Raw genomic sequence first — 26,550 nt, 5'->3', positions numbered from 1 at the left:
TTTCTCCGGGGATGCGAGAAGTTCTCGGTTCGATGAGTGGACTGCAGCGGCGACATCCTTGTTCCGCAATGCGACGGCAGCAGATCCACTTGAGACACTCTTCTCACACGATGCGTGAAGCTTCCGCACGATGCGACAACTACAGCAGCGACATCCACGATGCGACGGCAGCAGCTCCGACGGCGGTGCGCTTCTTGGGGATGCGTGGCGCTTTTCCTCGATGCGGTGCAGTGCGTCAGTTCCAGCAGCAACACCCTCCCTTGGAGTTACGACGGCAGGCACAGCGACGGCGGCACGCTCTGACCTCATTGCGAGACTCTTTTCTCGATGCGGTGTAATGCGACAGCTACAGCGGCGACACCCTTCTTTGAAGTTGAAATGGCAGCAGCAGCGACGGCGACACGCTTCCTCTTCGTCTGGGCACGCTTCTCTCCGATGCGTTGCAGTGCGACAGTTCTAGCGGCGACACCCTCCTTCGGAGTTGCCAAGGCAGGCACAGCGACACGCTTCTTCTCGATGAGTCGCGCTTCCAGCTCCTTGCGACACGCAGTACCTCAGAAGGCCCAAAACAGCAGCAGGCACTTCCAAAAGAACTCTGGGGAGCTGGGGGTTGAAGTCTGTTGTCCCTGAGACTTCAGCAGGAGGCAAGCTCTTTTCCAACCCCCCCTTGGAGTTCCTTCACAAGTTGAAAGCAAAGCACACAACGTTCCTTTCCCCTTCCTTTGGCAGTAAGTCAACCACTGCAGGCCAATCCCCCAAGCGGCACTTCAGCTTGGTAATAGTCAGTTTCTTCAGGCTCCTCTCCTCAGTAAAGGTTTCTTCTTGTAGTCCAAAGTGATCTAATTTCTTGGGATCAGGGTCTCAATATTTATACCCCAAAACCCTTTGTTCTCTGATGGGAGAGGGGCCTTTGCCAAGTCCAAATCAGTTCTGAAGCACTCTGTTTACCAGAATTCTCCTTTCCTTTACACTGCAGGGCATGCACATCAGCCGCCCCACAGGAGGTGGAGCCAGCATTGTGGAAGGCAAGTACAGTCCTGGAGCACTTTGTTTACAGGACTCTTTCTCTTCTTTCAGTGTGCAGGGCAGAGACATCAGCCGCTCCCCAGGAGGTGGAGCCAGTATTGTGGAAGGCAGGCACAGCCCTATTCAAGGTTCAGGTGCAACTCCTCCCTCCCATCTAGATGCAGATCTCTCTATTCACCACTGGACTGACTCATCCTGTCTCTTGGAATCCCCCAGCCCTGTCACTCACAAAACCAGACAAAGGAATACACAGCCTAGCAGAGGCAGGCTTGAAAGGGTACACAAGCAAATACCTACTTTCTAAAAGTGGTATTTGCAAACACATGAATGTTAAAACCAACTTCACTAAAAGGTGTATTTTATCATTCTGAGTTCAGGCATACTAAACTCGAATTTCTACCATGTTCTCTGACACAGTTAGGATTATAAACATGTAATAAATCTAACAGCCCATTCTGGCCTAAGGAGAACAGGTAGCCTTGCAATAGTGAAACACGAACACGAACATGGCTGTAATTCACTATTAGGACATGCCACACACATCAGGGCTTGCCCTACCTTATACTTACAATGCACCCTGCCCTTGGGCCTACCATATTGGTGACTGATATGAAGAAAAGGGAAGGTTTAGGGACTGGCAAGTGGGTGCACTTGCCCAGTCAGTGTGACAGTACCAGACTGCACACAGGCTCTGCAATGGCAGACCTTAGACATATTTTAAAAAGGCTGATTGTGGATGGCACAACCAGTGCTGCAGGCCCACCAGCAGCATTTGGATTTACACGCCCTGGGCACACTCAGTGCACTAGACTAGGGTCTGACAAGTAAACCAAGTAGCCAAACATGGAACCACTGATTAACACATCAATTTACAATAGGGAGCACTTGCACTGTGGCACTGAATAGCAGCGGCACAGTGCCCAAAGCATCTAACACAAGCAAAAATACATGAGGCAACAGCAAAAATGGAAGGGAGACCCACGCCAATGGTGCCAGGTCTAACAGCGGGGTGATAAAGCAAGTGGAATACTCAGATTTGATGGCTCTGTTAGTTGTAGCACGCAAGGCTAATGGTCACATTCGTCTGTGTGTTGATTAAAGGAAACTCAACAAGAACATTTTTGTAGACATGTTTCCCATACCCAACAGTTATTAGCAGCAACTAAAGAGATGCAGTGATTTTCTACCATAGATTTAACATTTGTTATCATCAGGTACCTCTACACAATAATAGCAAACACCTTACGGCATTCATAACTCCCATTGGCTGTTTCAATTTAGGAGGTTCCATTTGGGTTAGCCTCGGATGCGGCCATGTTTCAGCACTTGATGTACAAACTGTTTAGGGACAAAAGCAAAGAAAGTTTTTTCCAAGACTACATCCTCATCACGGGAAAAGACAGGAAGGAACATGATGCAGAATTGCATGAGGTACTTAGTACTTTGGAGAGATTTGGTTTAATGGCAGAGGAATCTACATGCAGATTTGCAGAAAATACTGTTACTTATCTCGGTAGATTAGTTCAAGAGGCATAAGGAAAGCACCTGTTTCCCAGAACAAGGATGGAGTACGCTCTTTTTTAGGGTTAGCTGAGTTTTATTCAAAGTGTGTGCAGAATTTTTCAGAAAAAATGTACGGCATTAGACAACTGTTGAAAAAGGGTAACATATTGAATTTGTCAAAGGAATGCCTGACCAACTTTGAAAGTATCAAAGAAGATATTTTCAAAGCTCCAGCACTCCAAGGTTTTGATCCCAACTGTAAATGTTTTGTCACCACTGATGCTAGTGGGAAAGGGTTGGGGCAGTATGCAAGACGATGGAAGGTAATGGATAGTTGCATTAGCCTCACGTGCAGTCCCCACAACAGAATACAGACAGAGGAGAAGTATTACGCCATTGAACAGCAAAAGTTAGCGTGTGTCTGGAGGCTGAAACAATTCAGGCAGTTTATTTGCAGTAGCAAGGTGGTGATGAGGAGTGACCACAAGCCACTTTGTGTATGAACTACAGTACGTACTAGGTGCATGTAACAAGGATTGCTGACTTTTTAAGTTGATTACTGTTAACCAAGAAGGATGTAGGTACAAATGAGTCGGATTAATATTGTTTAGCTCGAGTAGCAAAAGAGGATTTACAGAGCATAGGTCACGATGACTGGGTCCCTTTTCTCTCTCAGGACAAATTTTTAAGTAATATCAAAGATTTTGTCATAAAAGGATGGGTGGAGAAACAATCTCTACATAAGGATTTAATTTATTTTAGGGAGGTGAGAGTAGAGTTATATGTGGAAGAGGGTTTTTTTGGTGCGAGGGGGGAAACAAACAAGTTCCAGGTCACATCCAGCAGCACAAGGGCTGCTGGGTGCAGTGGAGCAATACAGTGTTGGGTGGCCAATGTTAGTCAACGGGGATCAGTCTGTGGGAAAAAAGGCTGCAGGTTTGGACTAGGAGGCCAGTCGGGCTAAACCTAGCAGAGGGTTCAAGTCTTACGATGCTGGGGAATGTGGAGACGCAGGTGGTCCTCTTCTTCTCGAGCCGGGATGGCCGGGTTCAGATGGTCTTTGAGGTGTTGTTTTTTTTGCACGGGAGCACTCGCAGTTGAGGGGCTTGCAAACAGAGACTGCAGGTGGCGTAGGATAGTTCATGAGGGTTAAAATTAAAGTGGAGGACTTGGGGTCTACGTTGACACAGTTGGCCCACTTCGACTCGGGCTGGGGATCTCGGTTGCAGTGGTGCTTGGCGGCGTCGAACTTTGGATGTTCCTGAGTCCTTGTGGTTCTTCTTGGGTGCCTGCAGGATGCAAGAGGGCAGCTCTGCTGCTCTACAGGTGTTCTAGAATCTTTATTGAAGGCCAGGCCTGCAGTGGCTGTCTGTATGTGTTTAGTAAGGGGTCCTTTAGGGTGGCACAATGTGTACTGCAGTCCTTAAGGACCCTCTTTAGCCTCCTTGCCCTAGATCACCTACAAGGGACTAACCCGCTGATGAGGTTTTTTGTGGTGTTCTTGTATATAATGTTGAAGTTGCTCATCTCTGCCACGGCTACAGCCCAGGTATGTGTCCCTGTGATTAATTTGTAGACTGTGGATTATCTTATGAAGCATGCACTGATAGTTGTCGGCTCTTGTGAAGGCCTTTTTTTGAGGGATGTTAGAACTGCATTAAAAAATTATGTTCGGATTCTTTAGTCATTGTGTCTGAGCTTTTCCCAGGGTTACTGGTGATGGTGCGGTGCTGGGCCTGACGAAGCATTAGACTAAAGCAAGCCCCATAGTAGCACTGATATGCCTTATTGAAGCATACATCTCAAGATGTAAAGCTACAAAGTCTGGATCGTTAAAAAATGTGTCTCCATGGACAAATTTGTTATTTAGGATTTTTGGAAGCTTGTTTCAAGCAACACTGCAAACAGAAGACTGCGAGCAATTTGTCTGGCTCTACAGGCTTTCCTTCCAAAGATTCGGGGTTCTACGGTCTTAGTGCCTACAGACAACACGACGGCCATGCATTGTGTGAACAAGCAGGACGGAACAAAATCCAAGCTTCTTTCAAGGGAAGCTCAAGACATCTGGGAATGGGCTATTCATCAACAGATTTGTCTCTATGCAGAACATCTTCCAGGTTCCCTCAATGTGGAGGCGGATTCATTGAGCCGCCTAAGGTCGGTCTCCCAGGAATGGGAATTGGATTAGAGGTCTCTCGAAAGGATATTCTCTCGTTGGGGCACTCCTCTTATAGACCTGTTCGCGACCCCAGAGAACAAGAAATGCCAACTCTACGCAAGCAGGTATCTCCATCGAGGGTCATTGGGTAGTGCCCTTTCGATAGCCTGGTCAGGCACATTTCTTTACGCTTTCCCACTGATTCCTTTGATACCAAGGATACTGAGGAAACTCATGACGGAACCCCGCCCCATGATTTTAATAGCCCAGGCTTGGACCCGCCAGTTTTGGTACACAGAGCTCCTCCTTCTGTCTCGGGGTCAACGGGTTCTCCTACGCCCCATTCCTACCCTGCTGACGATGTCCTTGGGCCAAGTAATGCATCCGGACCCGAGCTCTTTGCAATTGACAGCTTGGCTCCTGAACACCGGGAGTTCAATGCTTTAGATATTCCTCAAGATTGCAAGGACATTTTAGCTCAAGCTCGGGCTCCTAGTACAAACAGGACTTATCGAGCAAAATGGAAGCGTTTTTGTGCATGGTGCCAAAAGGAAAATCTTCATCCTTTTACTTCGGCTCCTCATAAGATCTTACCGTACATATTGTCTTTGGCAAAATCAGGTCTTCAACACTCCTCCATTAAGGTGCATCTGGCAGCGATCTCTAGGTTCAGGCGAACAACCTCTGGTCCTTCTCTTTGGTCCGCGAGGGTGATCAAACAATTCCTGAAGGGTCTATTCAGAGCTTTCCCTCCGGTGAGACCTCCTCCTCCGATTTGGCAACTCAACCTGGTCCTTGCCCATCTCATGAGGTCTCCTTTTGAACCAATCCATAAAGCCGACATGAAGTTTGTGTCATGGAAAGTTGCTTTTCTTTTAGCGATAACAACAGCTAGGAGGGTTGGAGAGCTTCAAGCTCTCACGATTGTTGAACCTTTCTTACAGTTCAAAAAGGAGTCTTTGATTTTACGGACAAATCCAAAATGTATCCCAAAAGTTCCTTCGGATTTTCACCTAAACGAACCTACAGTACTAAAGTCTTACTTTCCTCGACCTTTATCTCTGGTGGAGAGGTCTCTCCACACTTTGGATGTCCAAAGATGCTTAAAGTTCTATCTTCAACGTACAAAGGCATTCAGGAAGACATCGCAACTTTTTGACGCTTTTGGCACTCCAAGAAAGAAAAGGTTTACCCCTGTCAAAGCAGGGGATATCACGTTGGATTGCCAGCACAATTCAGTTCTGTCATCAGGCGGCAGGGAAGCTGCTGAAATGAGGGATCAAGGCTCTTTCTACGAGATCAGTGTCATCGTCTACAGCTTTGTTCTCTGGTGTCCCTATCAAGGACATTTGTAGGGCAGCTACTTGGAGCAGTGCCCATTCGTTCACGAGACACTACTGTTTGGATTCTTCCACAAGAAATGACGCTGCAGTCGGACAAACAGTCCTGAGAAATGTATTCCATTGAGCGGTGAGCTTTCCCTTCTATCCCTCCTTCCTTTGTTACACATTTTGTATTTGATAATATTACCCATCTATTACTATAAAGTATTTTGACTATCTATGATAATACTTATGCTGAATTATGTTGATGTGCATCTAACAACATGTGCGTTTGTTGCTTACTGCTAGCTACTCTGATACAAAGCATGGGAATCTATGAAAGTCCAATACTGGGGCAAGAAAACAAGTTACTTACCTGTAACTTTGGTTCCCTAGTATTGGTACTTTTATAGATTCCCATGCGCCCACCCACCTCCCCTGGGAAAGCTCAGCCTTTAGCGCAGGTAGTTACTTTTACACAACAGCTAGGAAAATCTGAGGGTCTGAGGCTCTCTCAGGAGGGTTCTATGGGGTGAGGCTATTCTGATTGGTTGTTGCAACATTTTTGGTCTCTTTTACAAAAGAGGCGGATAGGCTACAAAATGAGATGAGGCCTAGGCCTGTCTTTTCTCTTTTGAACATACTGCTATGGTGTTTTTCTATTACCGAGGCTCCCATTCCGACGATGGGGGAATGATACAAAGCATGGGAATCTATGAAAGTCCAATGCTGGGGCAATCAAGTCTAGTCACTCAGAGGCTATCAAATTATTTTTTGTTAAAAAGTGCTTACTGCTGGGGTTCAGCGTGTTTCTTAATGTTCTCATTTTGACAAGGAAGAAAATGGGGCACAGATAGACTTCCATGAATTAACTGTTAGAGCACTTTTACAGCCCTTTCTTGCTCCTTATGAGGTCCAAAGTGCTTTCAGGTTGATCAATTATAGCCTGATATAGAGTCTGGTAGGGAGGGAAAACCACATTGAATGACCAATCCTTCCTTCAATGAGTGGAGGTGGGGGCTAGTACTAGGTTTACAACAGCAGAAGTTTTGCTAGCTCTACCACTGTAAAGCTCTGACCTTGTGACCTACCCGCTAAAGGAGCACCAGTGCACAGTGATGTGTCCCGCCCTATTTAAAGCAGGTTGATTGTTTTCCTTTTCCCTTCCCAAGCATACCAATCAAGTCATGGAAGACATGGGCACTGAAAAGGTGGAATGGCCCCACATGCATCTCATCTATTTATTAGCTATATTGAGAAAACAAACTACTAGTTTAGGAGTTTATATTTTCATTGTAAATGTTTTCCTGAGCAGTTCTTTTTAAAAATTCCTTTGATGGCAAAGGCATACACAGCATTATGAGGTCATTCATATTCACAAAATTATGCATCGAAATACCATACAACAAAGGGTGATGAATTCAATTGTTAGAATTTACAAAACATATTCTTTCCTTCCTGATCCCTGCATCCTGTCTCACTCGTCGGGCCTCTACACGCAACCGTCTTTGCCCACTCCGGTCCACTAGCATGCATATCATTCCCCTATACTTGTTCAACTTCCCCGATATTTTGTTCCATTTGTGTGGGCAATCTCAACTCTCACAAACTACCCTCTCTGCAAGCGTGCACCAGTCCATATCTGCCCTCCACTAGCTCAGCGTCGGGCTGATATAGCTCTCCATAACTTAGCCATATTGCGCTTGTCGACCATAAACCCCAATGTTACCCAGAGGTGTTCTTTACTGGTTAGATCCAATTCTTCCCGTATGTTCAGGAGACACCACTTTGGAGATTTAGTCACCTCTATACTATACATTTCTCTCCTACAGGTCAGCACCAGCAGTAGTCTTGAATTAGCGGACATCCACATATCATGTGGAAGAAGGTGCCCTTTTGGTCGCATCTCCTAGGATATAAGAGAGCCAGATGTTTTAAACAAGGCAGCCACTTGACAAACCTTTAGTGCTGTGAAGAGAGACACTGTAATGGTGATTGTTTTCACAGCATAAAGATCCCCTCCATGGAGGCAGGGATCCGAATTGGTGAAATGGCCCCTGCTAGGCTAATAGAGGACACTGCCTTCTCCAACACCCAGCAGGCTATCTTCAAGGGTATAATGGATCCCTATAAATACATACTCTGCTGTCATGTGTTTCCTATGGAGCTCATTGTCGTTTTTCCTAAGTTAGCCTAATTGTGCATGACGTAGGCCACTTATGCTTTGCAAATGTTACAAAATATTATGCTTGTTTTTGAGCCACATTGTTATTTTGCAAATAGGCTGCACATGTTTTCAAATTTTGTTCATCAGTTGGGATTTAGTCGGAACATCTCATGCAAGGTCAATCAACACTGCTCCTTATTTTTCTCTGTAGTCGGACACTAGCACCCAGACATAATAAAGAAATCTAGCTGCTGTTTTTCAACCGTTAGAAATGGTGGTCTCGAGTTGGCAGTGGTTTTCACCTTTGTCCAAATAGGAGCCCTTCCTTCTAGTCAGGGTTATGGGGATGCACTGCTAAAAAGCTCCTGCTCACCCCCTTGGTAGCTTGGCACGAGCAGTCAGGCTTATTTCAGAGGCAGTGTGTAAAGCATTTGCAAATAACCAATAGTAATACAGTGAAAACACTACAAAACGACACCATACCAGTTCTAGAAAAATAACCAATATTTATCTGTGCAGACAAGACCAAATGATAAAAGACCAACATACAGCAATCAAAAATAGGCACTTTGCAAGTATGACCTAACAATGCAGTTCCTTGAAGTCGGTAGCTCTGTCCGGTGCTACAGCGGTGCTGAAAACAACAGAATCCAACAGTTCCGGTCAACCGCGTCCGTGCAGACCAGATTCAACAGACTTGTAAACAGTACCTTTGGTTCCAGCCGAGCGCGTTGGTGCGGGCCGGTCATGGCAACCATCACGGTTGCGGAGTAAAGCCTAGAGGGGCAGCGTGCGGTGCCCTCAAGTTGCGGTGCAGGCAACGGCTCGGTGACAGTCGTCCAGCGGCGTCGGTGAGACCAGGGCTGCGGTGCGGAGTGAGGCGGTGCTCATGGCGGTGCTGACAAGACACGGTGAAATCAACATTGCCAGTTTATGGGAGCTGGTGTAGGTCGGCCCAGACTGCGGTTTGGTGCGGGGCTTCATGTAACTTATGAGCGGTGCCCACAAACCACGACGCGGTCACAGGTGTTGCAGTCAGTGGGAAGCAATGCCGTCGGTGAGACCAGGGCGGCAGAATGAAGCAAGGCGGTATGGAGTGTGGTGCCCACAGATCGTGGTGCAAGAAGCAGCTCGGTGGCGGCGGCGGTCGTCAGTGAGACCAGGGTGCGAAGTGCAGCGGTGCCTTCAGGACACAGAGCCTGCAGTGGAGTCAGTGACAGTGTGGGCTGCTTTCTGTGGCAACTGAAACTGTGGTTCCGGAGGTGTTAACCAGCGGGAGGTGAAGTCTTTGCGGCCCCTGACACTTCAGAGCAGGAGGCAAGTTCTACTTCACGCCCTTGGAGATACTCCACACAAGTAGAGAAAGTTCAGTCAGTCCTTTCACTGCGCGCCTACGTCAGTTTTCTTCGGAGAACTTTTCCGCGCCACAACGTAGAGCCAACAGACAATACTGTGAGAGTATAGGAACAGTGTGCGAAAGTGCAGAAATTTTTGAAAAAGAGGATGGTAAGGTACAATACCATAAGGAGCAGTGCCAGACACTGCAGCACCCAAAGGCAGGGAAAGATGGCGGAACGCAGCACAGCCCTGAACAGCAACCCCACCAGTACGGATATAGCGCACCCGCCCCCCAGACCCCCCCCCCACCGGAGGCAAAAAGTATACGAAAAAGCATCATGATAACATGCAGCAGGACTACGACCCCAACCAACAACAATGGAGGGGAAACTAGCCCGGGACAAACAAGGCAGGACAAGACTCCACAACAGCCCCATCACAGAATGTGACAACCCCTATAAGGAACAGGGGCAGAGGCCCAGTCAAATGACCCCAACCTTGAGATAGCAAAGGGGCCAGAACCCCTAGAAATGAAAGGGGAAGAGGGGGCGGGGTAGAAGGTAGGCCCCCAACCCGGGGCAACTAGAGCACAAGGGCACAGAAGTACCTATAAACCTATCCTCCAATGCGCCAAAAAGGGAGGAAGGAAACAATACACAGGACGAATCATCCTGTCAGAAAGAGCAGCAAAATGCACTCACCGAAGACATAGCCACCCACAGGGAAGCAAATGCATAAGACCAAGCCAAAGTTCTTCGCAGAACGGGGAGGAAGGGCGGGCCGTGAAGGAATCTGCCGCTAGAATCATCTCTACCAGATACATCGTTACTGAAGGTAAGTAACTCATACATCTGATAGAGACTACTAGCCGCAGATTCCTTAACGTAGAATAGATAGAACTCCTCCTGGCAGTTGTTCCAGCTCTTCTTCTTGGCAGGTTGCTTAATCCAAGCAAGTTCTGGGATCTGGGCCCCAATATTTAGACAGCATTTCTCTTGGGGAAAGGGTCTGTGCTCAGTCCAAACTAGGTTGGTCCTCTCTGGCCCAGCTTCTCGGTAGGAGGCGGAGACAGCTTTGTCCAAGGCAGACCAGACCCATTCAGGGCAAAGGAAATCTTCTCCCATTACTTTAAATGCGACCCAGGTCTATTCAGCTCAGCCTCAACTCATCCTGGAAAGGCAGGACACACCTCGACCTCCTTCCCCCTCCCCAGTGGTTATCTGAAGAGAATACACATCCTCTGTCACTCCAAAGTCAGACAGTCAATCCACAACCCAGCAAAGGCACACAGGATGGTCTAGCAAGAAAATACCTACTTTCTAAAAGTACCATTATCAAACACAGAACATAAAAATCATCTTTACTAAAAGATGCATTTCTACATTCTGAGTTCAGGCATACTAAACTCTATAACTCTATCTTGTCCCAATGGGAAGATATACTCGTAAAATGTTAGAGTATTCCCTATTCTATCCTATAGGACAGAGAGCCTCTCAATAGTGAAAAACGAAATACACTTTGGTTCACCATCAGGACATGCCACACACATCAGTACATGTCCTACCTTTCACATACACTGCACTCTGCCATATTGGTACCTTGGGCCTACCTTAGGGGTGACTCATATGTAATAAAAGGAAAGGTTAGGGCCTGGCAAGTGGGTGCACTAACAGGTCGTTATGCCAGTAGAGACTGCATGCAGACACTGCAGTGGCAGGTCTGAGACCCCTTTGAAAGGCTGCTTGTGTGGGTGGCACAGTCAGTGCTGCAGGCCCACTAGCAGCATTTGATTTACAAGCCCTGGACACACGCATTGCACTGTAATAGGGACTTAGTATTTATTTTGAAATTTATTTATTTTGAAATTTTTATTGCGCAAACAAATACCCTAGGGTGTCTCGGCGCATGTGTGAGCTAGTAGTAAATCAAACAAGCCCATCTTGGAAACATCAATCCATAATAACAATTTACACAGAGAGCATGTGCACTTTAGCACTGATTAGCAGTGGTAAAGTGCTCAGAGTCATAAAACCAACAAAAAGAGGTCAGAAATAGGAGACCAAAATGCAAAAAGCTAGGTCTAACACATATGTTTTATCATATAACCAGGGACTTGCTGTTTTGACAAAACTGAGAGGGAAGACATTCTCCCAGAGCAAAGGCCCAGAGAGGAAAGAGCTGCACCAGCTGAGACGTAGAACAACTACCTATATATGCCAAGTATGAGGTTCACCATTATTTAGAGAGATGTATAATATGTCACAGTTTACCATAGTGAGGGTGGGCTTAGGTAAATCTGTCAGCTGATATGACAGGGCTTTTTATTGTAAGCTTTCTTAAGTTCTCTTTTTGATTTATTGTGGACATGTATGAGTGAGGCAACGAAAGGTAATGACCTGCTACCATAATCCCTGAGAGGGTCTGGAGTGTTGTGTTCTTGGGTGCCAAATCACTTGTCTCTCTGGGAAAGTTTGGAGGACAAGTGAGGCACTGTTAGCTAGTCCAATATTGGCACATAGGTACTGATGTGGTATGGTGACTCAGTCACGACATACTGATGCACTATGGTCTCCCGCATAGTTCTGTTTCTGAGCAGAATCCCTGCAACACTCATGTGTATGGTTGCAAATATGTTCTGGTTGATGAGTGAAATGATTAGTATGTGTGCAATAGGTTCATACTACTGGTTCAATTATATTGTACCGGTCATGACACACTGCAATACTGAATGAGATAGAGAGCATATAAGTGTGTGCATGCAGACACCACCAATAAGTAGTGGGCAGTATATTGGATACTTAAACATGACAGCTTGTGTCTCTAGCTCTTCTACCATATTGCTGTTTCACCTTAGGACACAACTCACCTATCTCCTTAAACTCCTGTACCCTCATGCCAGACTGCAGCTTCGGTTCACTGATCCGGATGTTCTTCACTTCAGCATCAGTGTTGTTGGAGAACTGGATCTGAACAGCCACCATATGAGGGTCTGGGTTGAAGGGCTGGCGACTGAAGAAATACTCCACTGACAGACCCTCCCCTGTCATCCGGTGAAGCAGCTCATGAGTCTTCACTGCATTGAAGATGGGGCTAATGACCTAGGGAACACAGGTGGTAAAAGTTGGGATATCATGGTGAGGACAATATCAAATATAGATAATCTGAAGAGTATGGTAGAAGTTAGGAATATATGGAAAACAGATAGCCTAATGTGCCTCTGTCAGTGTCTCCCAAACCTCACCTACACCACCCACAATTGTTCTATACCTACTTGGCACTACCTTTTCATCAGAAACATGAGCTTCAACAACTACTATTATTCTTATGCTGGAACCACACACTGCTTTGAAATCCGAGTTGAAGCTTTTACAACTTTTTAAATGCATTTCAGCACCTTTAAATACTATTCTACCGTGGACCTACACAGCTACATTAATGCCCATTAATCCTGAATTGCAGGATAACCACTGAATTTGTTTTTGACTTCTGCGTAGGTTAATTATAAATAAGATTTCCCGATTTTTTGTGCATTTAAATTGTGCTTTTCAGGTCTTTTCCTTACTTTTGGGTTTACTGCAATATGTGTGCAACACAAAATGAACAAGAATGGAAGAAGCATCTTCACTGATATTTCTGGACATCAAAACACAGCAGACTAATATCAGACCATGTTTTTTATTAAATCATTCGTTTATAACAAAGCCACATTTAGTCACATTTAGTTTTTACATGACACTATTGTTTGTATAAGTACATGTAAAACTGTCTATAACAGTGTCCTCCTGTTTTTGCTGATAATGGCAGTTTAAGATTGTTCATAAGTTTAAACAGAACATCTCAATTATCACAACATTTATTTAATGTGGATATTTAGAAAATCTGGCATGGATATAAACCATGCAATCTAGTTGGGTGATCAATATATCACAGTACATACTACTTACCAATATGATTTATTCAGACAGTGACAGAATCTTAGAGGCGTCACTGGTAGTTGCATCGAGCTGCGCTAGCAGTTGCCAGTAGCAACCTTAAAACATTTTGTTTGTGCTCTGGCACTTACGTTCTACAAATGAAGTATTTACTAGAAAAGCACCCACATATACGTTTTTACTATAATAAGAACTAAGCCTCGAATGATTAGTGTACTTTACAATGCACACGTGCAAACCGTTGAGCTCTTGCAGAAAATAAACGGATGAATAAAGAGTATTTGTGAAGTAGTAGATCTGTTCATAATTCGGTAGTTGTCAATGCATTATAATACATAATATAATACATATGGCTGGGTCCAAATTAGAGTGGTTTGGTGAGTAAAAGAACGATGGAGTAATATGGTGTATGTTTCAGAATTGGGACCTCAAATAAAAACCATTAGTCCTGGATTATGGAAATGCTGCCTAATCCACTCCTAGACCTAAATAAAGTCTCTGCAATGCATCTAATCCTTGAGCAACAACACCTTGCCCATCTCTGCCAGTGCACATCTGATGTGCCATTTCAAAGTCTGGTGTCTGCTTATTAAAAATTAGTATTTGCAATGCAAAAGGTCTTGCATTTACGAAACTTTCGAAAATGCGAGACCTATAGCTTTGCAAATGGTTGTTTGCAAAAGCGCCCCATGCCGCGCTTTCAGTTTAATGGCATCCGCGCCCCTCTCCTTAGATGCGGTTTATCTAAAGAAAGGGGCATGGCTACCACTTTCGTGAAAGCGCAGCATTGGGTGCTTTTACAAACAAAAGTTAAATAACAAATAGAAAAAAAAACATATGCAACCGCATTCGGCGCTGCATATAGACCAAAAGCACAGGCGCCACTGTGGCGTGCTCTGAGAAAAAAAAATAAAGCCTTACGAGAGAGCGTGGTGAAAAGCATTTAACAAAATTGTGCTCGGAGGCTGTAATTAAAGCCTACCGGGCACCAACACCACGTAACAGAGGTGTCCTCATGTGAGGTTACAAATGAAGCGGTACTAAGGTGGGACTAGCTTGCCAATGAACAAATAAGAAGCCAGCATTCACCAAGGTCAATGACACAAGCCAATGAAAAATATGGGCAGAGAGTGGGCGGAGGTTGAAGTCCCTACCTGAATACAGTATGTCTGCAGAGCAGCGCATGCACTGACCAGGCTCAACCTAATAAATCTTGGTTTTAAAACGAATTAATAAAATGTAATAGGAATAAAGCCGAGGTTCCAGTGCACTACACTAGTGCACTACACAAGAGGTCTAGATGGGATAATCAATGAAAAACTATAATGTGTTCTTCATATAGTTGATAAAGTGCTCCATTGTTCTATTAGCAGTTATGATGTTAACGACTGACTACTTTAATGCTCTTAAATTTGGCCACCTGTTTGTTTGATAAACCAATTAGAGCAGATTAAAATGTTGACTACACACCTCATTATAGCCACATGGAATGAGTACTAGCATTTTACTTTTAGATCCCTGCTCCCTAGAAGGTTCAATTTAAAGCTATGTGGAAGGTTCCAAAGTATTCTATAATGAAGGTCATTTCTTGCTATAGCACAATTTGTCAATTAGCTGCATATAAGGGGTCTTCAATCCTCCAAAGAAACACACTGTTTATGTCAAGTATCCCTCATACACAATCATCGGGATAACCATTCTCTCATCAGGCCCATGGCCTGGGGATAAATCTCACAATCTACCTATCTTTCTTCAAAAATTGTTAAGACTTGACTTGAGATGCCTTTTAAAAACAGGAAGATGTCCAAAATAGGATACATATGGGAACATCTAATTTAATGGTTTAGTACAGTCACCTACAGCAATGAGAAGCAACTTACATACCATAAATTCTATGGCATAGAGATTATGCTATTGCTGCTAAATGGTCTTTGCAATGCTTACCGTAGGAGACAAAGCAGAATCGGTCAGTGAGAGTCCCTCCAGGTCTGTTACCAGGCTGGCAGATACAACATTTCTAGATGTGACGTGAGGGACATTGGGGGTGGAGACTATAGGATAAAGAAAGAAGGAGGTATTAGCAAGAGAAAAAGACACACTGAGATAAGATTATCTGAGACTTGGCTAAGGATGCCAACTGAACCTCCAACAGTACCCTGTTAAGTTCAGGAAGTGAGAGAAGGACTGCATTTTCTGAACTGAGAAAATTGCAAGCTCCTGTCTTTCAAGCAAATACAATAAAATGGTCTCCTTCAATAGTAGTACAGGATAAGCTTGATAGTTCACTCATGACAATCAGATGGGTTCTAGTACTTGTAAATCATTATGCGGACTCTCAAGGTCATCTTCTAATCTGCCTGATACTTGATCATTTTTACTAAATAATCATATCAGCTACAAATTGTGCTCAATGTAATGTGGCTGGAAAAAGGGGTGGGTAACCCAATATACCCTTGCGGGCTTGGGCAGTAAAATTGTTTTAGGGGAAAGATTGCCAGCAAGGGATTTGTTTGAGGGTCTGAGTTAGACAGAATAGCGCAGTCTGTGTTAATTAGACTTAACAGCCGAATGAAACAGCAACTGTTCAAAATCTTACGAATCTGTCAGTCAGATACTATAGAAACTACCACACTAGCCCCATAGAGCTCCCCTCTGATTGGATACAGAAGAGACGCTTCGTGCCAGTAACTCGCTACAGAACCATCTCGAACCCTGAGATTGAAACCACAGGTTCCTTAGAGTTTTGACTATTTGGATATTACTTCGGGGCAGACTTGTAGCTTCCCTAAGGCAATGATTTGTTCATACTCTGCATGATTCCATCTACAGCTTTGTTTCAATAATGGAATAAGGGTCATCCTTATTGCATCATTCTTTTGTCCTGATGATGGTCTCTGGATGATTCCACTGACACCGAAACGTCGACTCTTCAATCCAAGTCTCTCTTCCTGTTTTACATCTGGCTTTCTATTTACCATCTTGGAAAGAAGTCAATTTAATTCAATGTATTCTTGACTGGATTGCCTTCTTCTGTATTTATGGATTGTTTTTTTCAGCTCCATTTACATTAGAAACACATGCAATTGTTTACAACTGTACACCCTTGATTTTCATTGATGATTTATTTCAATATAAAAATAATAATTTTTTCAAAAACGAATCCTTTCGTGTTGCTTCACTTGTACTCTTGTGTTTAATTCTCATTCACTGTCAGAAAACACAAGTTTGTTGTTGAATCTGTCCAAATCACTACATCTCTATGGGGCTAGTGTGGTAGTTTCTATAGTATCTGACTGACAGATTCGTAAGATTTTGAACAGTTGCTGTTTCATTCGGCTGTTAAGTCTAATTAACACAGACTGCGCTATACTGTCTAACTCAGACCCTCAAACAAATCCCTTGCTGGCAATCTTTTCCCTAAAACAATGTAATGTGGCAGCATGAGGTATGTCTTTGGATTGGGGTGCAAGCGCAATTCAATGAAGAATCTTTAACCCTTTCCATGCTCATGACGAGCTCAGCTCGTCATGATGCACGGTTAAGCTGTGCTGATGACGAGCTGAGCTCGTCATGAAACTATGGAAATCAAAGTCTTTCAGCACAGGAGGGGAAAACACCTAGCAGCCAAGGTGTAAAAAGGTTTCAATCGTTTCCAATCCACACAGTTACCAGTGCTAAGCCGCCCCCAGGCTTGTGTGGGAAAAGAAACAATTACTCAACTTTTGTTCTTCTGTTCAAATTCAAACAACGTAAGTGGCTGCTAAAGACATGAGAGCCTTTAAGAGTAATGTCAATAACTAAGTATAAGAAATTGGGTTATTGCTTGAAGCGGGGGTTAGAAGTCCTACTCTGGCAACAACTACAATTCTTGTTATGGTGAACCATAAAAGTCACTAAAGTACAAGTTACTTACCTTCGGTAACGATTTATCAGGTAGAGACGATTCTAGTCGCAGATTCCTAAACGTAGAAATATCCCCAGGCGTGAGACTGGATCCGGAATTTTTTTTGCCACAGCAGCCTGTGACGGCATCACGCGACTCCGTCCTGGCGTTGTCTGCGTAGGTGATGTCAGCGAGGTCACATAAGTCTCACCCCGGCGCGCCTACGTCAGTTTTCTTCGGAGAACTTTTCCGTGCCACAACGCAGAGCCAACAGACAATACTGTCAGAGTATAGGAACAGTGTGCGAAAGAGCAGAAATTTTTGAAAAAGAGGATGGTAAGGTACAATACCATAAGGAGCAGTGCCAGACACTGCAGCACCCAAATGCAGGGAAAGAAGGCAGAACACAGCACAGCCCTGAACATCAACCCCGCCAGTACGGAGATAGCCCCCCCGGAGGCAAAAAGTATACGAAAAAGCATCATGATAACATGCAGCAGGACTACGACCCCAACCAACAACAATGAAGGGTGAAACTAGTCCGGGACAAACAAGGCAGGACAAGACTCCACAACAGCCCCATCACAGAATGTGACAACCCCAATAATGAACAGGGGCAGGCAGAGGCCCAGTCAAAAGACCCCAACCTAGAGATAGCAAAGGGGCCAGAACCCCTAGAAATGAAAGGGAAAGAGGGGGCGGGGTAGAAGGTAGGCCCCCAACCCGGGGCAACTAGAGAACAAGGGCACAGAAGTACCTATAAACCTATCTTCCAATGCGCCAAAAAGGGAGGAAGGAAACAATAAACAGGACGAATCATCCTGTCAGAAAGAGCAACAAAATGCACTCATTGAAGACATAGCCACCCACAGGGAAGCAAATGCATAAGACCAAGCCAAAGTTCCTCGCAGAACGGGGAGGAAGGGCGAGCTGTGAAGGAATCTGTGGCTAGAATCGTCCAGGTAAGGGGAACTCCTGCATCCAGAAGACCACCAAGCCCAGAGGGAATGCGGGAAGACAAGAAGAGAGGCAGCCTGCCGTCCATCAGCAGGAGAATCGAGGGCAAGCTAAAGGAGGCCAGAGCGCTCCACACCCATTCAAGGGATCAAGAACCTCCCCCAGAAGCCCAAAAACTCAAAGAAGGAAGAGGAGCACTTGGGAAGAAGCCCAACCTAGAGACTCCATGGAGAAGAGGTAGAGCAAAGGCAAGCTCCCGCACTGGGAACACGCCCAGTGAAAAGAGCAGCCGAGCCTAACACAGCCAGAAGGCAACAGGCCAGACAGAACGGCACCCTCAACAGTAGGGCAGGCGGAAGCAGGCAGAGTAACCCAAGGTCACCCAGGATGAATCGCCCAACATCCCGCAGGACAGACTGCGCCCCAAGAGGGACAAGGATCTCAAGACCCAGCCCAACCCCTAGGGAAGACAGGCAGAACCGAAGGAGCGGCCAACTGGAAGAAGCGGCAAGGCAAGGAGGACTGTCCCGCAAAAGTGCCAGAAGGTACAATGGTGCAGAAAAACAGGAGGAAGGCACCGACAACACCACAGAACGGTGCACTCAGGGCAATCTAGACGACAGCCATAGACGGAGACCAGGAAGGCCAAGAAGAGCCCGGACACGTCCCCAAGGGAGGAGTCCACACACACACAGTCCAAAAAGAAGCCGGACTAGGCAGAGCCAGGCCACAAGGCCACAGACAGCAGGCCAGCGCAGGCCAACAACGAAGCAACCCCGGTAAAGACAGCCCGGGGCACAACTCAAGCCAATCCAGAACTAGCAAGTGGATCACACATGCAACGCACCGTAACGCCACGGAGAGCAGAGGCCCAAACGCAACCACACCTCCCCAGCACATGACAGAGCTATATGATAGCTACCATCACCCCACATCGGGCGTCTCACGTCCCAAAACATGGTAACCCCCTTAGGAAAAAACATTCCGCAGCAGAGGACAACAGAATGACCTGCGGAGAACCCGCAGACGGCTTGTCAATCAGCCAATAAGAATAACATAAGGCCCAGTCTCAGGGCCAACACGGCTTAGCAAAAGCCAAAAAACACAGTCAAAAAAGGGCCGGCCAGCAGCCAACAACACCATAGTCCGAAGAAGGACTAGAATGCACAGTAAGTCACAGATCAACAACAGGCGCGACCCGCCCCAACGGAAGAACACCTCCCAAAAATCAGATCAACTCACACGTCACTGAGGGGGAGAAGGAGGAGGAGGAGGCCGAAGCCCCGCCAAGAACCTATGAATGGCTGATTCTACAGAGGCGTGGAACAGAAGAGCACCATTGAAAGGGAGGTCCACCAACCGTTCTCGAACATTCTCTGGGAACAAACTATCCCGGAGCCAGGCATGTCGACGAAGTGCGACCGATGAAGCCATGGCACGGCCAAGCACCTCCGAGATGTCCAGAGCGGAGCGAAGAATATACGCCGCCATCTCCCGGCCATCCAACGCATGATGCCGTAGATCCACACAGGCACACTCTTCAGACGTGGCAGACATAAGGGACTCCGCCGAGTCCCACAAGCAAGAAGTGGCCCTAGCTAAAACACACAAAGTGTTAAGAGCAAGCAGAGTCGCACTGGTGGAGGCGAATACATTACGCCCAAAGAAGTCAAGCCAGGTGGCCTCCCACGACAGGGGAGACAACAGCGGCAGTAGGGAGGGGAAGGCATTCTGCAAAAGAAGGCCCCTGGTAGAAGGGTGGAGGGAAAGACACACCGGATCATGTGGCACCGGATGGTGGCGGTGCAGGAGGTGATGGAGCGAACCCTTGTACAGAAGCAGCAGCTCCCTACTACCAGAACTCTGAAGCAGGTCCTCCAGAAGAAGATCCGCGGGGAAATGGGCAGCTGGATCACCCATGCGCAAGATTCCCACAGCCGTGGAAACAGCGCGAGCAAAGGCTGCACCCGCCTCTGTAGGGCCGGCTGCAAGCTAAGGCGGCCGTCCCCCAAGCCAACCGGAGAAAGGAAGGAAGGGCCAGGTCCGGAAAGGAGGAAGAAGGACCGAGGTGTGGGGGACCTGCAGCACCTCCGGCGAAGACCATGGCCGTGGTGATGGTGAGGAGCCGTCCTTAGACGATGCCGGGGAAAAAGACACAACGCCGCGGCCCGTCTCCAGCGAGGACAAAACCAGCAAGCGCCGAACTTCCTGAGAAGAAGAGGCGTCAGAAGACGAGTCAACGACCTGACGTCTGCGCCGGATGACGATGACCTGCCTCAGATTGTGGACTTTATAGTCCACAATCTGAGGCAGGTCATAGTCGTCCGGCGCCGGGGGAGAAGCCGGAACGACCTCCGTCACAGCGCACAGCGCAGGAGACCAGGGCTGGGCCGGAGTTGGGGCGGCGAGGAAACGTCGCCGGAATGGTGTCGACCCGACCTCCGACGAGGCAGCCGCCTGCATGGAGGAGCGAGAGGGACCCGGGGAGGGACGTGGGGACCCCCGCCAGCCTCGGCCCATGATGGGACGAGAAGGGCTCTCCGCCAGCCCCTGTGGCGCCGCCAGGGCCAGCAACCGCCGGCGCCTAAGCGGCGTCACCTCGGCCTCAGGCAAAACCACCGCCTGTCCCGCCTGGACCGAGAGGGGCTTGGGGATGCGACTCAAGCCCCGGCGAACTCCTGCAACACCACAGGGACTCCCGGAGGAGTTTGCGGCGAAGCAGAGATGCCGTGGTCTGAAGGAGGGACCCCCGAAGGGCCGCACCCCAACGGTACTACATCCTCCGAGCCTGGATCCGAGCCAGTCGGCGCCAGGGCCAGAGCCACTGGCGACGCTGCCGAGGGCCCCGCACACGGCAAGGGATCCGCAGACGTCCCAGGAGGGGGAGGAGGAGGAGAATCCAACGAGGCATGCAAGGCTGCCGCATATGTCTCCATCTGGGCTCTAGACGCCCCCACACCTGGAAAGGGCGGATAGGGGGACCACACGCGGGGTCGCTCAACCCGCGGAGAGCCCACGCCCCCAACAGGCCGGGAACCAGCCCCCGGGGACAAACTGCGACACTTACTGACAGGTGAGCGACGCTCTTGCGGCCTGGGAGAAGGGCGATGTCGAAGACGGAAGCAACTATTACTGAAACCCTCCGCAGGGGCCGGGTGTGAAGAAGACGGCAACCTGAACATGCGGGCTGACAGAAGTTTCATCTGGCCTTCCCGCCGGGACTTCAGTTTCATCTGCTGGCACGCCTCACAATCAGTGGATTTGTGGTTCTCTCCCAAACACCACATGTAGATAGTGTGAGGATCCGTCGCCGACATCTGGCGAGCACAAGACGAGCAGGTCTTAAAGCCCGAAGGCATTCGCACATTGTTCCCACACACACACAACAGGCGAAAGGGAAAAGGCTCGAAACAGGCCAGGAGCACGATCCGGATCAGCGTTGCACGTGGAAAAGGAAAAAACTGACATAGGCGCGCCGGGGTGGAACTTGTGTGACCTTGTTGACGTCACGTACGTGGACAATGCCAGGGCGGAGTCGCATGATGCCACCAGTCCGGCGCGCAGGGATGCTGTGGCAAAAACAATTCCGGATCCAATCTCACGCCTGGGGATAATTCCACTTTAAGGAATCTGCGGCTAGTAGTCATCAGATTTAACATGTGCTTTACCCTCTGGTAGCTTTGCACAAAGCAGTCAGGCTTAACTTAGAGGTAATGTTTAAAGTCCTATTTATGCAGCATACAAACAGTAATAAAGTGCCAGCACAACAAAAGAAAAATCCCAAACCAACAAACAACTACTCAGTAGAACCGGAGATACTCAAATTTCAGGTTTCTACTACAACTAGTGCCTAAAAACATAAAGCACCCTTTGCAGTAATTTGGTGGTGCTAGACCGGTAGCAAGTCACAAGTTCAGGCCAACTGCGATGGAGCGCGGTTCGGCTACAGGGACTAGGTTTCTTAGATGCGCTTGTGGTCCCAAGATGCTTGTTTCCAGTCCAGGCTGGACTTGGCTTGGCAGTTCGGGCTGGACTGTTCCCATAAGGAACATGGTCAAGACTGAATTGCATGTGGCTGGGTCCAAACTGGGGTGGCATAGTGAGCAAAAGAACGATGGATTACAATTCAGATCCTTGTGACTGGGGGGTGAATGTTTGCATTGTTCAGCATTCCGGCCATCATTTTTTCCTTTTGATTTGGTTGCCTTAAGTGGGAAGGGTATGCCCAGGTGTAGGTCCCATTCTTACTGCGCCACTGGTTTCAAACTATCCTGGCTGATAAGGGGTGATGCCACGAAACTGGTCCCAGAATGCTTGTTTCGGTCTAGTGAGGACCTGGCTTGGCAGTACGGGCTGGACTGTTTCCATGAAGAACAGGACCAAGATGATTTTCATATGGCTGGATCCAAACGTGGTTGGCGTCTTCAGCAAAAGAACGATAAATTAAACTCAGATACTTGTGACTTGGGGTGAATGCTTGCATTGTTCAGCATTTCAAACATAATTTGTTCCTTTTGCTTATTTAAGAGTCAGGCACGCCTGCCAAGCGTGTCCCACCGGCAGTAGAAGACAAGTCCTTCAAACACTCCTGCATTTAATTTTACCTGCAGTGGCCAGGGGTACCCTAGGATCCTCCTTTTCAGCAGCCATTCAGGGGGGAGGGTTTAGGTTTTAAGGAGCAACATGCTTCCTGCTGGAGATGTCTTGGCATGAAGCGAAGTGCCATGATGGGTGAAAGTTTCTTTTTCTTAGCCCAATCCAGCATCACGATCTTATCATTGACTCAAATGGTGTTTTCCCATCCCAAGATGTTGAGTATTATGTCCTTGATTCCTGCTTTCCTTCCACGTCATTCTTTCCAATATAAATCTTCCTAAATTATATCCAGGTGCGTCGCAATGCACCCAGATGTTCCTGTTGCATTTCTTTGCTAGCCTTACTTCTCGGCTCGCAGTGTGCTACTGTTGATGTAGAGAATCCCAGAAGGTGTTTCTATTTCTTGCTTTTTCCTCCTGGCGGTTTCCTTAAGTCAACACCTTCCAGCATCGTGCTTCCATCACTGGCTGGCAAAGTGGCTTCCGCAGGCGATCATCCTAGTTTTACACCCAGAACTTCAAAACCGAGACGTCAACCCTTGCGCCCAGCTCTTGAGAAGGTTAGTCCAGCTGAAAAGTTACCTTCTAAGTCCAGGCGAAGAGTTCCATTCGCGGTGGAGAAGGCAATGAGGATGAGACTGAGGGTCTCAGAAGCGAGTAGCTTTAGCGCCAAGAGCAGGTCTACTATCGCAGACAATTGTCGCTTTAGAGCGAATAGCTAGTTAGGAGACTAAAGCCAGTTGTTGCTGTGGCTCAAAGTGCGGTTCTCACATTGCAGGTCGTTGCTGACTGTCACTATTGGTGAAAAGAGCAGGTTAACTGGATCTTCATTTTGGCAGTGGCTGCTAGAGGCACAGTTCTGGCACAAATTGACCAGTTTGCAGTTTGAGAGACCCAACCCATTATTCAGGATTGTCACCTTTTTCTTTAGGAGGAGTACACTCTACTGCCACCAAGGTTCCAGGACCTGGGGGGCACCTCTTGGGAATCAAGAACCTTTGAATAGAGGCCAGAAACAGGGATCAAGAAGGTCCATTTGCCAGTCCAAATATCTATAATTGCAGTAGGTCAGCTGTGTAGTTGCAGGGAGGGAGAACTATGAAGCTTGATTTGTCCCTATAGCATACACAGGTGGTCAGCCAACTGACCCATGGAGTCTCTCTGGTTACCCTGGAATCAATCAAGCAATCAGCTTTGATCCCTAGAAGTGATGCTAATCACCAGTTATGGTACCCAGGCGCTGTGATCTTGCTGGGTCAGTTTAAAAACCAGGTCTTGAGCACCTTTGAGCTCCTTTCTGAATTCTTGGGGGGGAGGGGACCGGGGTGTGGTGGTGGGAGATGATGTTTGGAGGTGACGGGGTAGGTCGTTTCTAGGACTTGGCGGTGATGCAGAAGAAGGAATGTCCTCCACTATAGTATCTGCGGGTGAGGGAGTGTGAGCGATGGCAAGAGAGGAAGAGTGCAGCTGTCTGGAAGGTTGATGGAAGTATAGGCAGTAGCTGATGTATTCTGGTCTTTGATCATGGAGGGCCTTGTAGACGTGAATCAGCATCTTGGATTGGCACTTTTTCTGGATGGCGACCAGGTGGAGGCTTCTGAGGTGGGGTGTGGTGTGGTCTGTTTGGGGAAGTTGAGGTTGAGCCTGGCAGATGAGGTTTTGTATAGTCTGGAGTTTCTTTAGGAGTTGGGTGGTGAGGCCTGCTTAGTATGCGTTGTTGTAGCCCAGCCGGTTGGTGAATAGGTCTTGAGCAACAGCTTTCTTGGTGTTGACAGGAAACCATCTGAAGATCTTTAGATGTATGCAGAGTATAGGAAGCTGGCTCTGTATATGATATTGCCACTAGGTGGTAATACCGTGCATGGAGTTCAGGGGTTCCCCATAAGGGTACAGGGTTCAATGCAAAACCCAAAGTGCTCTATTAGTGGTCAATAAAGGACACACGACTCAAGAAGGAGATCCTGACCAATTTATAAAATTATACTTTGTACTTTATTTCAATACCCAGGTCTTCATAATAAGGTGAGTACGTTTTTAATGAAAAAAATACTTTACACTTTCAAGTGTCGACACTTAGAAACCTTTTCACATAGTTCAATGTTATCCTATGTGGAAAACAAAATTGTGGTTAACCAGGTGAGTAACAAACTTACAATTTCATTCTTTAGAGCCAAAAGCCAGCAAGTGCCAGGGGTCACGTAAGTACCAAAACTGCACCAGCAGCCGCACTGGGGCAGCCAGGTGCAGAGGTCAAAATAGGAGTTCGACCTAATAGTTTCCAATGGAGACAGGGGGTGTCTGGAGCAACACTGCTTGCTGGTAAGTAGTTCTGATGCAGGGGATTTTTTTGGGGGGTTAGGTCTAGCACGGGGGAGCCACAAAGCAGTACCAAACATACAACACGAGCGCAATAGGGACAGCCAGGTGCAGGGTGCAAATTCAGCATTGGGCATCCTATGCTTGTTAATGGGGGTTTTCTTGACGGTAAAGAGGATGCAGAAGGGAGACCAGTGACAGCAGAGGTAAGTTGGGATGAAAAGGTCTTAGGGGCACAGTCTGTTCAGCTAACCAAAGTCCAGGGGGTTCGGGTGCAGGAGGGCCTTTGGACATCAGAATCTTCTTACTGGAGCCGGTCACGGTCGGGGCGAGCCTGTGGATTCACACTGTAGGTGGGAGAGGTCAGCCAATGCTGGACATGAGGTAAGGATCGCCGGGGGATTTCACTGCACAGGTGCGCCACTCAAGACTCGGGCCGTGGGCGTCAGGTGCACAGTGGGCTGGGGACCCGTATCCACCTGGATCCAGAGTCTTTGGATTTTGTTTCTTCTGGACAGGTCCGCTGTCCCATGGAGACTGGAGTCTTTATTGAAGGTCACAGTCCTCCCAGGGATTTTGGAGGCGCTGTAGCAAGACAGGTCGTAGGTTCGTCAGAGCAGGAGACAGGCCGGTAGGGCTGTGGCCATGGCACTTCTTGTGTTCTGGCTTCGGCTGCAGGGTGTCTTCTTTCTTCTTAGGTCATCGCAGATGCGAGGAACAGGTCTGGAGGAGTCCCCTAAATGCTAATATTAAGAGGCGTTTTAGGCGAGTAGCAGGTAGGGCCACCTTACCTGGGGTGACTACACCCTCTATTATGCTACCCACCTGTGGGAGGCAGCATAGGCCTAACCCTGATTGAAGGGGTTTTCCCCATCTTCAAGATGGCTGTAACTGAAAAAGGTGCTTCACCTCGCTTCCCCCACCTTAGAGATGGGGTTGGCAGAGGACACATCTCCAATTGTTTTGAATTTATTACCCCCAAGGTTGGGGTGTAAATCAAATCGCCTGTCAACACCAGAGGCTGGGGGTCGCATTACAAAGGCAGCAAGCCTGTGAAGCTTCCCCTCTTCGAGCATTGGCCCATCCTAGGGGACGAGGCATGACACCTCGGCCCAGTATGTGCATTGCTTCTGGTCCCAGAGACCAGGGACTCTCTACTCAGGGGTCCAGAAAAGTGTCTGGTGGTAGATGGCTGCCTACAGCCGGTCAGAGACCACACCAGGGTTGGCAGGGGCCCAGGGGGGCACCTCTGAAGTGTCTTCTGGGTACATGGTACAATAAATCCCATACTGGCATCAGTGTGGGTTTATTGAAAGGAGTAGTTTGGCACCAGACACTCCTGTATTTAGTGAA

General features: G+C 47.5%; 1 protein-coding gene across 3 annotated transcripts in view; it reads right to left on the bottom strand.

Annotated features, from left to right (window-relative positions):
- Positions 1-26,550, bottom strand: part of AP3B2 (adaptor related protein complex 3 subunit beta 2) — a 412,426-nt gene that overhangs the window by 56,843 nt on the left and 329,033 nt on the right. For all 3 annotated transcript variants that reach the window (XM_086959194.1, XM_086959192.1, XM_086959193.1), the window contains exons 22-23: positions 15,391-15,497; positions 12,381-12,612 (exon numbers count right to left, since the gene is read on the bottom strand). In XM_086959194.1, the coding sequence (XP_086815320.1) occupies positions 12,381-12,612; positions 15,391-15,497 (339 nt within the window). The remainder of the gene's footprint in view (positions 1-12,380; positions 12,613-15,390; positions 15,498-26,550) is intronic.

Source organism: Lissotriton vulgaris, chromosome 2_2 (assembly GCF_964263255.1).
Source record: "Lissotriton vulgaris chromosome 2_2, aLisVul1.2, whole genome shotgun sequence".
NCBI lineage: Eukaryota > Metazoa > Chordata > Amphibia > Caudata > Salamandridae > Lissotriton > Lissotriton vulgaris.
Note: the sequence above shows the minus strand (reverse complement) of the source record. Positions and strands in the feature narration are given on the sequence as shown.